At 39.1% G+C, this 16748-nt stretch overlaps 1 protein-coding gene across 2 annotated transcripts in view; it reads left to right on the top strand.

The window, feature by feature from the left end:
• The first annotated feature begins 532 nt into the window (after positions 1–532).
• galnt2 (UDP-N-acetyl-alpha-D-galactosamine:polypeptide N-acetylgalactosaminyltransferase 2) overlaps positions 533–16748 on the top strand; it is a 138186-nt gene continuing 121970 nt past the window's right edge. For both annotated transcript variants that reach the window (XM_053621846.1, XM_053621845.1), the window contains exon 1: positions 533–873. In XM_053621846.1, the coding sequence (XP_053477821.1) occupies positions 804–873 (70 nt within the window). In that variant the 5' untranslated portion in view covers positions 533–803. The remainder of the gene's footprint in view (positions 874–16748) is intronic.

Here is a 16748-nt window from a genome sequence, read left to right as displayed (position 1 = left end):
TCATCATCATCATCATCATCATCATAATAATAATAATATAATGTTGTGGGCGGGACATTTCAGATTCAAGACAACATTTGATTGGACAGAAAATCTGATGAGCGCCTGAAGTGCAGAATGATGTCATCAAAGCTGTCCATCTGTACCGTGGGTAGAGAGAGACTGTACCTACATTTTCAAACGCGAATTCTGTCATTGTTTTGAATCACACTAGCTTATAAAGAACCTTAATGCGAACATATTCATACTGAAAGCCACAAAAGTTCAGTTTTGATTTCCTGGGGACTTTAACACATCCCAGCACGATGAAGCAGTCAACTCAACACACTCTGAAATAAAAAAAGGAAATCAGTGTGTAACTTTTGCTGGGTTTGGGTCTGGATTTAGGTTTTTTATTATTATTATTTATTTCTAGGGAGTTTATGTAGTCGTGACTGTCCGTAATGTTGAACAGCTTCCTCCCTCCGAGCTGTCACGGGGTCTAACAGTGAGTTTTATTAGCTTTTAATGAGCTCCGGACTCGCTGTATTGCTCGCAGGCTGTGGATGTGGATGTCGCCGCCCTCCTCTGGCTGCTCTGCCGCGTGTGATTGGGTTAAAGTCGGCTCCCCTTTCCCCTCTAACCCGGTGATGTTGGCCGTTTCCTGCCTCTTCTGCCCAACTAGTGGTAGACAGACAGTGCTGAAGCTCCTGTGAAGCACGTAGCCTGGACGAGCGGGTGGCTTTAACACCGAAACGCGAAACCATCCACTGAAGCAGCGTGTCCAGACCCGCAACCATGCGACGGAAATCGAGGATATTACTATGTTTCGCTGTGCTCTGGATCCTAGGAATCGCGTATTATTTCTATTCAGGAACAACGCTACATCGAAAGGTAGGATGAGGTTTCACCGCTTTGCTAATGATGAACACGGGCATGTATACGCGCACGCCTGGTTCTACTCGGCTCGGTTTGTTTTGTTCGTGTTTTGCTTTTTGTTTCCGGGTAAAAACTCTTCCACCACGCCGGTGTGAAAGCAGGTAGGAACTTTATCAGGCGATTTTGACCCGTCAGAGAGAGTGGTCGTGTTATTTACTCAGAGACTGTTCTCGTGTTTCACAACCTTGTGCCTTCCTTCTGCTGTGATTGAATAGTGGACTAGCAGCTAGTGCTAGCCGAGTGCACACTCAAACGGTCGAAAAGCAGATATTTCCTATATTTGCTCATGTGTTTAGACAACTTTCACATCAAACGTCGCTCTTCGAGACCTCAGTCGGAAATGTTTCCTTCACTGACCGGTGAAAGGTCGGCATAAAAACAGCAAACTAGCTAACGCAGCTACAAAGTAACGGCTCTAATGTTACTTGAGGAAAATAACTGGCCATGTTCGCTGGGTTCTCTGCTGTGAGAGCCCCTGCTCTAAACTTTTTGTACACAAGGGACCTGTTTAACTGTAAAATAACTTTTCTCTACGTAATTATTTTATTTACATAACAAACTATTCAAATATTATACTCGTTATTTAAATGTGTACTGTAGTATTTGGGCTAATTAGTTAACCCAAGAGAACTTTTTATTTATTTATTTATTTTTTATTCCTGAGCTTTCCACACAGAACACATTTCTATGATGTTCACTAGATTCATGATGATAATTATAAACTTAAATATTTGAGTTGTTGAGGTTTGATTCAAACCTGTTCAATTAAAGTGATCAGGCAAAAAGGTAAAAGCATTCAATAACAAATAATAATTGGATAATGGTGGGTTGTAAACAAAGACCCCATGTTGAAAACATGGCACTTGAATGCCAAAGTGATTTGTTATGAGGGTGTGCAAACTTGTTTTTTTTGTGTGTGTCCAGCGATGTCTTGCTGAGTAAAAAAACTTCAAATGACCCACTTATGATCGACGGACAGATTAAAACGTGAAGAGCTGTAAGACAAATATGCTCCATAAGGTCAACCTAGTCACATCATTGGAGCTTTTTCATTCCTGAACCTTCCACTCATATGTGTTTCATATTACCATCACTTCCTGGTGTGCTTAAAATTGCAGTTAGATTAAAATGAACATTATTTAGCCTGTACTTGTCATATCCCTATCCCAGGGAATTTGGGGCTCAAGTCGGGGGTCACCTTGGACGGAGTGCAAACCCACCGCAGGGCAGCATTCTCGCTGGTACAGTCATAGTAAATTGTTAGCCAGAGTGGAATTAGACCAAGTTGTTGATAAAATAAGTTTAAATTATTAAAGAACTTAATCATAATATGAATGTTTTGTTCAGTTTAAGGACAATGAATATATATATATACACAAGTTGTTCAGGGTCGATTTTCCTTTACTTAGTCTTAGAACTATAATAACTAAGGCATCTATAACAGTATCTATAAAATGATACTCCTTTGTCATGCCATTACAGATAATAGATACTGAATCCTACTCCTAATGACACACCCCACTTTGAGAGCTTTTAAATAATGTTGTTTCTGAATATTAAACATTTAGCTTGCGGCATGTTTGGAGTACGGTATAGTATGACGTTATGTAGGCCAGTAATACGAAACGTGGTCATCTACCATTACTGATGGACCCTTGGCTGACAAGTTTGGTATCGATTGGTGTAGTATTTCTTTCAAACTCCATTTTGGAACTTGCTGGTGTTGATTTATTTTGCACTTTGGCTTTTGTTTATTCTTTGGTCCCATGAACATCCCATTCATCTGTGTATGGATTATGAGAACACCAGTTTATTTGTCGACCATCGATGGCTTTTGTTTGTATGACTAAAGACCTATAAATGGTACACGCACCGATTCAGTGAAAGGAGATAACTTGCACTATACTTCTGAGTTCAGAGAAGATGTGGTGAAAAATACATGACATAATAATGTTCAAACTTGGTAATCACAGGTTTCTGGATTTCACACCACATGGTACTGGAGCAGCATTGCTGATGCGTTTGTTGTAGGGTAAATATTTGTAAAACTATAAATAGTGTATATGTTAGGAGTATCACTCAATCGAGACACAGTTCTTTCATTCCTTATAACTGCAAGAGCACCGAGAATCACCTGGACACCTTATTGTGTGTGTTCACATGCATGCTGAGATCTTCCTGGGTTTCTCTTTTTAGCATCATTAGTCTTGTTGGCAGCACTCACTGCGCTGTTTGACGAGTTGCTCTTTGTTTTTGCTCACTCATGTCTCCTTCCTCTACCATCTCCTCCATGTATTTCCATCTAGATGACCAGCGGACCTTTGAGTGTGGCATGAACTCAGCACAGGGTCAGGGAGGGAGGGAGAGGTGGAGTGGCAGTAACATAAACTAATGTCAGAATAATTCCAGACTGAGCTGGTAAACATTCTCCTTTCCTATTGGCTCTTGGTCGTTAATTACCCTAGAAGTCTGATTGCTAGCTGGTAACTTCCAGCTGTGAAGAGGCTGACAATCTGTTGCATTAGTAGTCAACTCGTGTAAATTCAGAGTACAGCTACAGCCTGTCAGAAGTGCTTCCTATTTTCAGTGCACTTGGGCAATAGGAGACAAAGAGGGCAGTCTTGGAATACTGTGAAGTTGCCTGTAAAATGGTGACATGGATTGATCTACAGAAATGAGGTCTTACATGAAATATGTCCATTCAGTCACTTTGAATAATCCATGCCAAGCAACATAGGTTCAACTGACAGAAAATGAATAATGAATAATAGATAAAGGTCATTCAAATTAATATACACTTTGACAAAGATATGTGGAAATTCTTTCAGCAGCCTTACACTCTCTTCCGAAGAGCCGGAACGTGGTCTCTTGAACGGAGCTGACAGCATAGGAAAAATGGCAAAGACTGTACTAACCCCCTGCCGGTAATGTTCATACTGGGACTGGAGTTGGGTTCCCTCCATCTCCACTTCCTCTCTCCACAGGAATGCCCAAGCTATCTGTCAACTGGCAGGTCTGTGGTTGTTTTCCTGCACCACATTGCTGGTAAACCTGCTATACTAACTGGATCCGTTAACTCACGGCACCAGGTCTTGGGCCAGGTTTCCTCCCATTCACTCCACATTCTCTTTGCCAAGTGGTGACCTTGTTGGAAAGTTTTAGCATGAAGGTCTCCAGGTGATTCTCACGGGCTCTGGCAGTTCACAGAACCACAGTTACATACACTGTATGGTGGAAAGGATGTGGACACTTGACTGTCACACTCGTATGTGGTTCTTCCCCAAATAGTGGGCACAAAGTTGGAAGCACACAATTGTATCGCATTTCTTTGAGTGCTGTAGCATTAAGATTTCCCTTCACTGGAACTAAGAGGCCCAAACATGTTCCAGCATGGTGATGCCCCTGTGCACAATGCGAGATCCATGAAGACATGGTTTGCCAAGGTTGGTGTGGAAGAAGTCGAGTAGCCTGCACAGAGCCCTGACCTCAACCCCATTGAACACCAATGGGATGAACTGGAACACCAACTTTGAATAAGAAAACCTGGTGCAATCTCAGTGCCTAACCTCTTGTGTTCTCGTATCTGAATGAGCATAAAACCCGAGAGACATGCTCTAAAATCTAAAAAGAGATGTCTACGTCTATCATAGGTGGATCAGCCATAGGAAAACACTCTCTGATGGAGTCCTGATTGAAGATCTGCAGATAAAGACACAACCAAAATGAAACCTTAACTTCTGATCATGTCTTTGTCAGATTTTTGAGTCATTTTGACTCGGTAAAGGAATTGGCTTTATATGTAAAGAACTTTTTTTTTTTTTTTTTGAGCTGATATTTTATACCCCACTATGACCTGACGTCAATGGTAGAATCTTTCCTTATTGTGGTATACTACCATACTGGCAAATCCCGACACCACAAATGTAGAGGAATGCTTTTGGGGAATTTTTTTTTTGTAGCTTTCCCATCTCTATGTGAATGCTGTGACTGGAAAGCCTTGAGCATTGCAACTGATGTAACTCTATTATTATTGCTCCTGTATATACTTTGTGTCCAATGTGTCATATTTGAGCTATGCAGCATGAAATGTGCAGTGGATGTGCAAGATTAGGATGCTGGATGGCAACCGCATCACATGGTGTATATTTCTGTGAGATTGTACAATCAGTTCTTTGTTTTAAAGGCATGCCATTCATTTTGTACAATGGCATACAGTCCATCCAGCGCATTTACATTTACATTTACATTTGTTCAGCTGGCAGTTGTTTTTATCCAAAGCAGCATACAAGTGATGCATTATTAGAATACAGCTGTTAAAGGAACTAACTAGGGCTGCAACTAACGATTATTTTCATAATCAATTAGTTGTATTATTAATTTTTAATAATATTTATTTTAATTTTTTTGGGATTAATCAGATGGTGGTAGGGGTAAACTTTCAGTACTCTCTATATATATTTGTTTATTTAAAATAAAATCCACAAACTGAGTGTTACAAATATAAACTTCAGACTAAAACTTTACACAACTGTTTGTCCAATTATATAAGACCTAAAAAAAAAAAAAAAAAAAAAACCAATACACACACACAGACCAGAATGTATATTATTCATTTAGGACTGTAGTTTAATTCAGTGCATCCATAAAAATAATGCATAAATATTCGTGTGTGTGTGTGTATGTATGTATATATGTATGTATGTATGTATGTATGTATGTATGTATGTATGTATATGTATATATGTGTGTATGTGTATATATATATGTATATATATGTGTATGTGTGTGTATATATATATATATATATATATATATATATATATATATATAATATGTATATGTGTGTATGTATGTATATATATGTATATGTGTGTATATATATATATATATATATATATATATATATATATATATATATATATATATATATATAATAAATAAAAAAAGGTAACATTGACATAAACAGTACACTGAAGAAAGTCATTGTCGGTGACTCTGGGTATCCGTTAAAGCTAGCGGCGTCACATTACGTGCATATCGCAATAAAGAATCACAAGTAAACACAAGGGTTTGACAAATACCAATTATACTAGAATTGTTATACCAGTTATTACCAAGTATCAAGTATCACAGCACTGTTGGATTCTTGAATCTGATTGGTCAGCAGGTGTTTATTCATTTTCTGTAGCTCTGACATAGTGTCAGCTACAAGGCAAACCTCAGGTTTGTATTAATGTTCTCGCTCTAATACGTTATCGTTTCTATAGTAACAGCTCATTCGCGGGGTCTTGTACGGTGGACGCTTCGATGATTTAAGCTTAACGTTAGGTGAAAAGTTCAGTTTTACACAATGGAGAAAGTCTTCAGGACAGAGGACCTTGTGCTTTACAGTTTCTCAGTGAAATGACCAGCTGAATTTTTTTTTCCTTATTATTTATCAGCTTTGAGAGAGCAAGAGAGAGAGTGAGAGAGAGAAAAGAAAGACTGCTGTAGCTCTGGATGCTTATAGGGAAAAGAATATGTAAGAAAGGAACTAGCTTATTTAGTGGATGTTAAATGTAACTATAAAAAGATAAAAATCAATGTCATACTTTAAGTGTGGTAATGATTGGCAGAGTACCATGGTGTAAGCACTTCTTTGCGTCTGGCTACATCACACCACATGGTCATTGATTATTTTCCTATAACAGCATGTACCATTGTGTTTTATCGTCTATGCAGAGTACCAGTGCCTCATAGATGATATCGGTTGATTTGGAAAATATATCGGTCGATGTGACTGCTCCACGAAAAAGGTCATCAAGAAATCCATATCCGTTGCCCACTTCCTCTGCTAAACGGTTGCTGTGTGGCCTGAGCTCACTTATTCTGTATAAATTTTATGATACACTTGCCTGCCATGCTACTGAAACAGTACCATCTCATGAGGCTTTCAGAAGCCACATTTAAGTAATCCACACACTTAGATGAAGTTCCCTGAAAGGATTTAATCATAAGCCCGTTTTACGGAGTTAACTTTATGAAGGTCACTTTAGGGTGACGTTAATGAGCCTCGTTTTAAGTAGAGAAGTACTCCTAACTGCACATCTCCTAATCACCAGTCTTAGCAGAGTTTAATAGACGTTTTAATCTGAGGACGCTGGGCAAAATGAAAAAGGAGAGGAATTTGCAGAATGGTGCAGTTTAATCGAGGTGCAATGAAACAGGAGCCAACTGCTTTGGTTCTCTCCGCATTAGAGCTCCAGATCATTCTCCGTGGCTTCTTAACTACTATTTAATGCTGATATGATGATCGCTTATGATCTTTTAAGCAAATATGCTAGTGGCTTTATGATCTATATATATATATATATATATATATATATATATATATATATATAATTTTATATACCAGTTCCATATCCCTGAAGTGATATTCGAACCTTTCTTTGCTATGAGCTCAGTCCTCGGCGAAGTGCTGCCTGTTAATTTTGCCGTGTTTTTCTTCTTAAAAAAAATAAAAATAAAAACCTAAGTGTTTATAATATAGTATAGTATATTATATTATATTATATTATATTTGTATTGTCATGGAAATTAGGCAACACTCGCAGACTCGTCCTCTGAAGGTAAAAAGGTTTATTACAGAAAGACGGTTAACACAGGATAGAATAATGAGAGCACTCTGAAGCCCTTGTACTAAACCACTACTATATATATATATATATATATATGAAACAGAGCATGACATGATTCTGTGTACCGATAAGAAGCCGTTTGAGGCAGTTTGAACAGGCTTTGTTTTAGGATCTTGGAAGATGTTTAGACGAACCTTGAATAGAAGAACATGTTTGTGTCTATGTAAGCAGATAAACATTCTGTACTGATCTCAGTGACATGACATGACCTTCTTAGGCGTTATCCTCTGATGAGAATGAAATAGAACAAGAACAAAACTATTACAAAGGAAAAATGAATAATTTCCCCTCACATTTCCCCCATTTTTATCATTACAAAATATGATCACTTAAATTAACAGAGAAATTACTATTCTGTGAGTACATCAGAACTTCAGAATCCTTTCACGGTTCAACTGAATTCAACATAAAACGGAAATAATGAAGGCGCTAAGGCTGTTTTTGCGGATATAAAGTATCCTGTCGTCAAGCAAGCTTATTTTAGAGTGAAGTGAGAATCGCCATGGTCAGAGGAATATTTACAATAGGTGTGAAATGGATGTCAATGGGTCGTCATCGTCAGTGTCGCTGGGAGGATCTGATACCCAGTCAGGTTTAGGATACGAGTCAGGTTGAACTGAATGATTTTTATTACTATAAAAAAAGCAAAGCGACAGTGGGGGCGATGCCACGGTGGGCATGTGGCGTAAACGATGTGCGGCCGAACACCGTGTAACACCGGGAACACAGAGTATTGCAGCAAGCCTGCTCTTGGCACGAGTTTCCATTGCTGTATTGTGACCAGCGAGTGCGTTTTTAGCCCTACGTGCCACTCAGCCAGTGTTTTTCTTTTTGGTTCGTTTAATTCTGTCCAGTGTGATACTATACTGAACCATATAGCAAGTGAACCAAAAAAATCAATTTCGCTCTACTGCAAACGGATTAATAGATGTGAAAGCGTCCTGAGGGCTATGCAAACACGCCGAGCGCAAGCCCGTCCTGATGTTTATCTGGTACGCCTTGAGAACACAATGACTGAAAGTAAACAGTTGAAGCCAATGATCAGTGCTGAAGGCTGCATTGTGTGACGTGGCATGCGTAAATGATTGCGCAGCATGACAGCTGCTCTTGAGCCCTGTGTAAGCCTTCACTGAATGCACGCTATTCACCTTGCTGTTCAGCACAGCATGTCAATAATTGTATTATGGAACGGATATCAGATGAAATGCTGGGAGATGATCTATTTGAGAGCTGAAATTACATGCGCTGAAACATGTTCGATTGAACGAAGGCCTCCTTTGCGAAACTACGAAGCATGTCGATAGAATAGATTCATTTTCGTGTTGAATATTTGCCCTGTCGATTTAGGAGATGCTATGAGATTAGTTTGGACATGGTGTGTGGGACAGGGAAGTGGTAGCTGGATGTTGGACTACTGATCGGAAGGTTGTGAGATCAAATCCCAGCACTGCCAAGCAGCCACTGCTGGGCCCTTGAAGCAAGGCTCTTAACCCTCAACTGCTCACTTGTATAAATAAATGTCGCTCTGGATAAGGGCGTCTGCCGAATGCTGTAATGTAATGTTATGTAATGTAATGTAATGTTCCTGGACGAAGGCAGCGTAAGTAAGAGTGGTCAAGTGCCCGTTATCTCCACCAGGAAGTGAGAAACAGGAAGAGCTGATCCGATATCTGTTCCACTATGCAATTATTGACTGGCTGATTGTTCTGCCCCCGCTGGATGGATTACTGTAGCAGTGCATCGATGGAGCTGTTTGCTTCCCACCCACGGCTTCCAGTCTGTCTGTCAGCGTCAGAACGGAGCCGAATTTGTGCATTTGCATTAAGAACTCGGTATCGCGCTTGCATTTCTATCTCATCACACGCACAGTGCTGCATCTCTTCTTGTAGAATAATACACAGTCTTGTTTCAAACTGGAAACTAACTGAAAAAGCAGGATATGTGATATAAAAGACTTATGTCATCCTCACTCTGTTGGATTGATTTTCAGAGACTGCTTTGAAAAACAGAGGCAGCTTTTTTAAAAATGAATTGCATCAGAGAGTTCAGTTTTTTTCGGCATCTTGGTCTTTTCGGTTTTTCCGCACAGACATTGATTCATACACCCAGCGGACAATACACTGGTAATTCATGGGTTTTTTTTTCGAAACTATTTTTTTACGCTCTTCTTTGTAATAGTTTCCTTTAAAGATCAGTACATGCTGGAAAATGCATTCAGTCTAAAATTTGAAGGGAACAGATTTATTTATTTTTAAAAAAAATGAAAACCATCAATTAGTAAGAAAGGAATAAAACATGACCAGGCATGCTGTTATATCATTACCCAGAGAACCTTACATCCCTAAGTGTCTCATTGTGCCAAGTTTTTTATATATATATATATATATATAAATATAAATAATATAAAATTTATTTCAATTACAACACTATCTATTTTGATCTCCTTATAATGTTAAATGTTGTGAAACATCTGCAGAACAAGCTACTTCCTGTTATCACTCATATTAGAACAGCTATAAACAATTTGTTCTCCTCTCTTTCTACATGATAAGAGGATAAAAATACTGCAGCGTGTCACGTTGCTGAGAAACCTGAAGACTTTCTGTTTCTGAGCTTTACCTCTGACTGTTAGAAAGCAGTGACGCTGGAGACTTCTTCACGAAAATGCTGAATAAATATCTCCTTACAGAAAACCTCAACACACATTTTAAAATCCGTAGGTTGTTACTATAGAAACGATTTCGTATTAGAACATTTATACTTCTGGCATTTGGCAGACACCCTCATCCCGAGCGACTCGCGTTTATCTCGTTTATACAGCTGAGCAGTCGAGGGTTAAGGGCTTTGTTCAAGGGCCCTGCAGTGGCAGGTTGGCGGTCCAACAACTTGACCGCTGAGCTACTGCTTCCGTAGAACAAGCGCATTAATATCCACACGTGATTCGCCGTGCAGCTGGGACAACTGTCAGAGCGGCCGTTAAGTTAAACATCTCTGTAGTGTAGAGCGCTGTAGTGACATTTATTCAAATACACCAGCAGTGACGAGATAGAATTTTTCCCTTATTCCTAGCTGTCCAATTTAGTTAATACAGAAAGACGTCTGGGCTTCCAGATACTGAACGTTACTGCTAGGAAGCTGAATACTGACCAGTGGAAGTGCCATTTCTTTCCTGTGGTCAGGATTTGAGTGATTTGGTTGTTTAACTATTGTACAGTAATGTCCAGCTACAATACATGGATCAATTGTGACCTTGAGCTCCAGTTGAAACTTCATTAGATGTAAGAATTAGCAATGACACGCATTATAATAAGCAGGTTTTTTCAAATTGGAGTCAAATAAGTAAATATCCACATGGTTCATGATAAACTCTTTTTTTTTTTTTTTGTTTGATATATAAAAACTAGCTAGCTGGCATGCTTCTTGCTTTTCTTAAGGATGGAAATAGAAGGAAGATCTCGGGTATTAATTTTTTGTGAATGAGAGACCTTTTAATAGTTCTACTGTCTGAAGTGTTGGTGAATGTATGTGTATAATATATTTTTCTTTTGTTCTGAATGATTCTACTAATTCTTTGCAAAGTTGTCCCTCTTTTTCTGGGAAATGGAAGAACACAATCTTAACTTTTCTCCTTCCATAGTTACCCCACTCAGTTTGAGTGCTCTGCAGGCCTCCTTTAATTAAATTCCTTCTAAATCTTTATGATTAACAAGTATTCTTACTTGCATACAATAAGCCACTAATTGCTGCTTGCCCAAGGAATCCATGGTACTAGCTGTGTATTGTAGTAATGGAATGTGGCCTGAAAAAGACACAAATGATTCAAAAGAAAGAGCTGAGAGATTCTGTAAGTTAGGAAGTCAATTTTTATCTAAAAAGAACATTTAAATTCAGCTTACACTGAACAAAACAGAAACGACTATAAAATATACAATGAAATATAAAATAAAAGATAAGTTACTAATCACAAGTTACTAGCCAGGGAAGGCCAAAGACTAAAAATGTGTCTGAAGTCTAGATTTAAGAGTAGTGATTCAGGTGGCAATTGGTTCCATAAACGTGGAGCAGCAACTGCAAATGCTCCGTGACCTTTTAAATCACCTTCTGACGTGTGATGACTCATCCCAGGAAGTCATATAAGGCGCTTGAATGTCTTGACACGTTGACCCTTTATTTGTTCATAAGAGTTTCCTGGGGCGTTTCCGTCCTTGTTGAACATGTGCGATCACATGGGTTCAGGAATCCCTGTGTGCAAGTCTGTTCTACTTCCAGTGATGTTCTGAGCAAACAAAAGCCTCTTAAACAAACAGTGTGAAACTGTGATGCGTCTTCTCTAATATTGCTTTTTTTTTTTTTTTTTTTTTTTTTGCTGAATGGGCAGATTGTATAATGTAGGAGAGATCTAGGGTAAATGAAATAAGCTGTGGATTTCTCATCAGCGTGTTTGTTTCATAAATGTCTGGATGCAGCACTCGACTGCTATATTTAAAAAAAAAAAAAAAAAAAAAACGAGGTTATTTGGGAAAGTGTGCTCTGTAAGATTTTGTCGAAACGCTGTGACAGATTCACTGAAACTGGACAGGTGAAGATAGGGAAAAACACCAGAGGATATTTTCTTCTTCTAATCTTCAGCTGTCCAATTTCTATGAGCCTGTGCCCATGATGGCCTCAGATTCCTGTTCTGGGTTGAGAGGAGTAGAACCTGCTTCTGCTGTTGTAGCCCATGCACCTCAAGGTTCGAGGTTTTGTACATGCTGAGATGCTTTTCTGCTCACCACGGTTGTAAAGAGTGATTTTTGAATGACTATCTTTCCTGGCAGCTCAAACCAATCTGTCATTTTCCTCTGACCTCTTATAAACAAGACGTTTCTACCCACAGAACTGTCGCTCATGCAATGTTTTTTGTTTTTCACGCCATTCTGTGTAAACTCTGTGTGTGTGGAAATTCCCAGGAGATCAGCAGTTTATGAAATGCTCAGACCTAGCTGTTCTGGTACCCATATCCATTCCATGGTTAAAGTCACAGATCACATATTTTCTTTGTTCTGTCGTTTGGTGAGAACATGAACTGAAGCTCTTGACCTGTAGTCGAGTCAGAATCAAATCACTTTCTCACTGCAACCAACTGTAGCAGTTCCTGTGGAAGAGGACCAGGTGTTTTGAGACTGTAACTGCATGATTTTATGCGTTGATTTAGATAACTGCATAAATGAGCAGGTTTACAGGTATTTTTAATAAGGTGGATGGTGACTACTTTAAATCACTACTTCAAACGTTCCAAATTGAGATCAGTTGAGAATCGAGAGAGAATATCTTGGAGGAACCGGTCTTATTTAAAACCTCGAATTAGGGATGGGCGATATCTTATCGTGTGCGATATACCAGTCGAAATTTTCCCCACAATAGGAATTTGTCTTCCCGTGATAATAATGATGATAAAGCCTAGTTTATGAGGTGTTTCTGTGCGACGGTGTACGACCCATTCGCAGCTCACGTGCAGAGCGAAAACAAGTACGGCGGAAGGCGGACATGAAGCTGAGGAGGACTTTATCACTAAATGAGGAGCTACCGTACCTCTACAATCTTTGCTTGTATTTTCTCATTTGTAATCCGCTCTGGATAAAAGCATCTGCTAAATGAATAAATGTAATGTAATCTGGAACTGGTTTGGTTACAGAAAATCTGTTTTACTTTCAGATCAATGTGTTGTGTTTCTGAGGCTCTCAAGATCACAGCTATCACTTGTAGCCATAATGTATCGTTATCGCAATAAATACCAGAAAATATTGTGATCTAGTTTTAAGTCCATATCGCCCATCTCTACCTCCAGATATCTGGTCTGGTTTGTTCTTTGTTACTGGACTGTGTGGTATCATCATGTCTAAATCAAAAGAGCTCTGGAAGATTAGAAGATTTCCCAAATACTGGAAATCAATCATTCCACTATCTGGAAGATCTACAAATGGAGAAGATTTAAAACCACTGCCTACTTGCCCAGGCCAGGCCACCCCCACAAATCTAACCTGAAAGCAGACTGTAAGATGCTAAACGAAGTCTCTAAGAACCTCAGAATTTCATCACAAGATCTGCAGGTAGCTTCTGCCACTGTTGATGTCAAAGTACCTACCTCTACTATTAGAAAGAGACAAGGGAGGTATGCCAAGAGGCATTCCAGCCTTTGCTGTGTAAAAAGAACATCAGGGCAAGACTAAAGTTTGCTATAGAATATCTAGGCGAGGACAAGGCCTTTTGGAACAATATGCTATGGAAGCTGAGTCACAGACGGAGTTGTTTGAGCACAATACCACAAACCATGTTAGGGGAAAACCAAATGCAAGAAACATTTCACAGTTGAACTAATTCTGCATGAATCAGTGGCAAACATTTCTCCAGGTGATGTCAGAGACTGATAGACAGTATGTTCGCCTACGTAAAGTTGTTTCTGCCAAAGGGGGCGATATAGTTACTGAAGCTAGCGGTGTGCATATCATGTTTTTCCCAATCTTTTAGCAGTCCAGTTTTGTGACCACTGTAGCCTCAGTTTCATTTTGTCGGCTGACTGGAGCAGAACCTTATGTGGTCCGTCTACCTCAAGGTTTGACATGTGTGTTCTGAGGTGTTTTTCTGCTTCCCACAGTGAGAGTGGTTTTATCTGCTATTGTAGCCTTCCTGTCAGCTAGAACCAGTCTGGCCATTCACCTCTGATCTCTCTCAAGACATTTCCACCAATAGAGCTGTCTGTCTGTCTTTCTTTCTTTCTTTCTTTCTTTCTTTCATTTTTTCTTTTTTTTTAAGCACAGCATTCTGTATGAACTCTGTATGAAGATTGTTGTGCATGAAAATCCCAGGAGATCAGCAGTCTCTGAAATACTCAAACCAGCCCACCTGGTACCAACAACCATGCCACTGTCAAAGTCCCGGAGATCGCATTGCTGATGCTTGACATGAACGTTAACTGAAGCTCTTCACCTGTACGTGCACGATTTTATGCATTGCACTGCTGCCACATAATTGGATAATTGCTTGAATGTACAGGTGTTCCTAAGAAAAAGCCAGGTAAGTGTATACCATTACGGTAAGAATGTGACGTTAGGTTTTGCCATTACTACCGTTATTAGCAACTTCTGTCATATCACTTATCTAACAAGAGGCCTTTTGAGAAAGGTGTGTGCGCTGTTGTTCTTGTGTATTGAACCTGGAATTTCATAAACAGTGCCACTTCCTCCCGAACACTAGTATATTATATAAACTATACTGTAGCTCTTAGAATGAACTCTTGTCTCAAGTTCAAGTGGCTTTATCATTTCAACCATATACAGCGGGTACAGTACATAGTGAAACGAAACAACGTTCCTCCAGGACCACGGTGCTACATAAAACAACACACTAACCACATGAGACGATACCGAACTAAATAAAATCTACACATGTTTACACAAAGTGCACGTGCAAACGTGTGCTAACAACACAGGACAGTACAGTACCACTAAAACAGGACAATAGGTACAGTAAGTGACAGTGTAGCGCCGACCAGTACACCGTTTTTTAGTGCGGAAGTGTCCGATATAACAGGTAGTGCAAAAGATGGGTGCCAAAGAGTAACGATATAATGAAAAAATGGTATAAAAATGCTATGACTTAGACTTCTGATATAATAGGTAGTGCAAAAGATGGGTTCATTGTCTCCTAGTTTTAGAAGTTGATTAGGATTATAGTTTTTGATGAGGAAATGAGCAATGGCTCTTTTAACTCTGTTCAAACTTTGTTTGTGGTATGCAAATTGTACCCTGACTTCTGTGGATTACAGATCAAGTTTTGTGTAATGAATGTTCACACTATTGCTAGTTGTTTGTTCCTGGCAGGCTCGTGATTATCTGACATGCCGCATGGCTTGTGAATATCGTGTGTTGCCATACTGGCCTAGAAGCCAACAGGGTTTTTTTTTTTTTTTTTTTTCCCCCCTCTGAACTACCATGAACCTCCATGCTTCAGTATTATAGTGCATTTATACTGCTACAAATACAGCAGTCTGCTACAATCGTAATAATAAAAACAATGAGTATTATTAACGTATGTACACTAGCTAGGAGGCTGACTGCTCAAATTAAAAACTGATTAGAATTGAACTGGACAGTAACAGCTCAGCATGTAAGCTTGTTTTTATTAATTAAAAGTTGGTGTAAGTTCAAATCCCAGGACTGTAAGGATGCGTTCACACTTTTGAATCGGAGTAAAATTGATGCTTTTGGTTTGGTTCAGTTTCACACTGTAGATAACAAGGGGCATTTAGGGCCACCCAAGCACGAAGAACACCGAGCTGGTGCTTCATAAGTTACTAGGATAATTTTATATATACACTCGCTGTTCACTTTATTAGTGAACACCTACACATTTTGTTATGTGGTAGCGACGTAATGCAAATAAATGAATAAATAAATAAATTGTGCAAAAACAGTTCAAGAGCTTCAGTTAATATTCACATCAAAATGAAGAAAAAGTTTACATGGATAGCAATAATCTAATTATTGACCTTATTCTGAATAAGACAATATTGTGATTAAGGTGTTTACATGAGTTGCTTTTAGGATATTCCTTTCATGTTTTACATGTTATAGAACATAGATCGATTAACAGCACACGTCATTACGTCCCCATGCCATGCCGTCTGACGTTCCCTCCAGAATTTCACGTATCAACATACAATTCATCTTCGTCATGGTACCATATAGAGTTTTGGTGTTTAACTTTTAATTTTATGAAAGCTTCAAGTGCAGTTAATTGTTTGTCATGCTATACGTGTATTTCACCTACTATATAGCAGGTAAGTACGTGGTTTCGGACGCAGCCGTGCGCTCTTGTTTGCCATCATATGGTTGAGCACTGCCATGTGTGTATGTGTCCTGTCACAAAATGCGGTGAAAACTCCCACACGACGTTAATAGTGTGATTAAGGTGTGTACATGTCTGTAATGCTCGTCCATAATGCGACTAAAACAGGAATACTCCACATGTCTTAATTCGAATTGTGTTCACTACGAGTATGACTTTAATCAGATTAAGGTAAAAAAAAATTGCTGTTTACATGGTAGTTTCTTAATCAGAGTATTGTCTTAATCGGGTTAATATTGGATTATCGTTGTCCATGTAAACGTACGG

Source organism: Ictalurus furcatus, chromosome 3 (genome assembly GCF_023375685.1).
Source record: "Ictalurus furcatus strain D&B chromosome 3, Billie_1.0, whole genome shotgun sequence".
Lineage (NCBI taxonomy): Eukaryota > Metazoa > Chordata > Actinopteri > Siluriformes > Ictaluridae > Ictalurus > Ictalurus furcatus.
The sequence above is the reverse complement of the archived record's forward strand: the minus strand, read 5'-3'. Positions and strand labels throughout refer to the sequence as shown.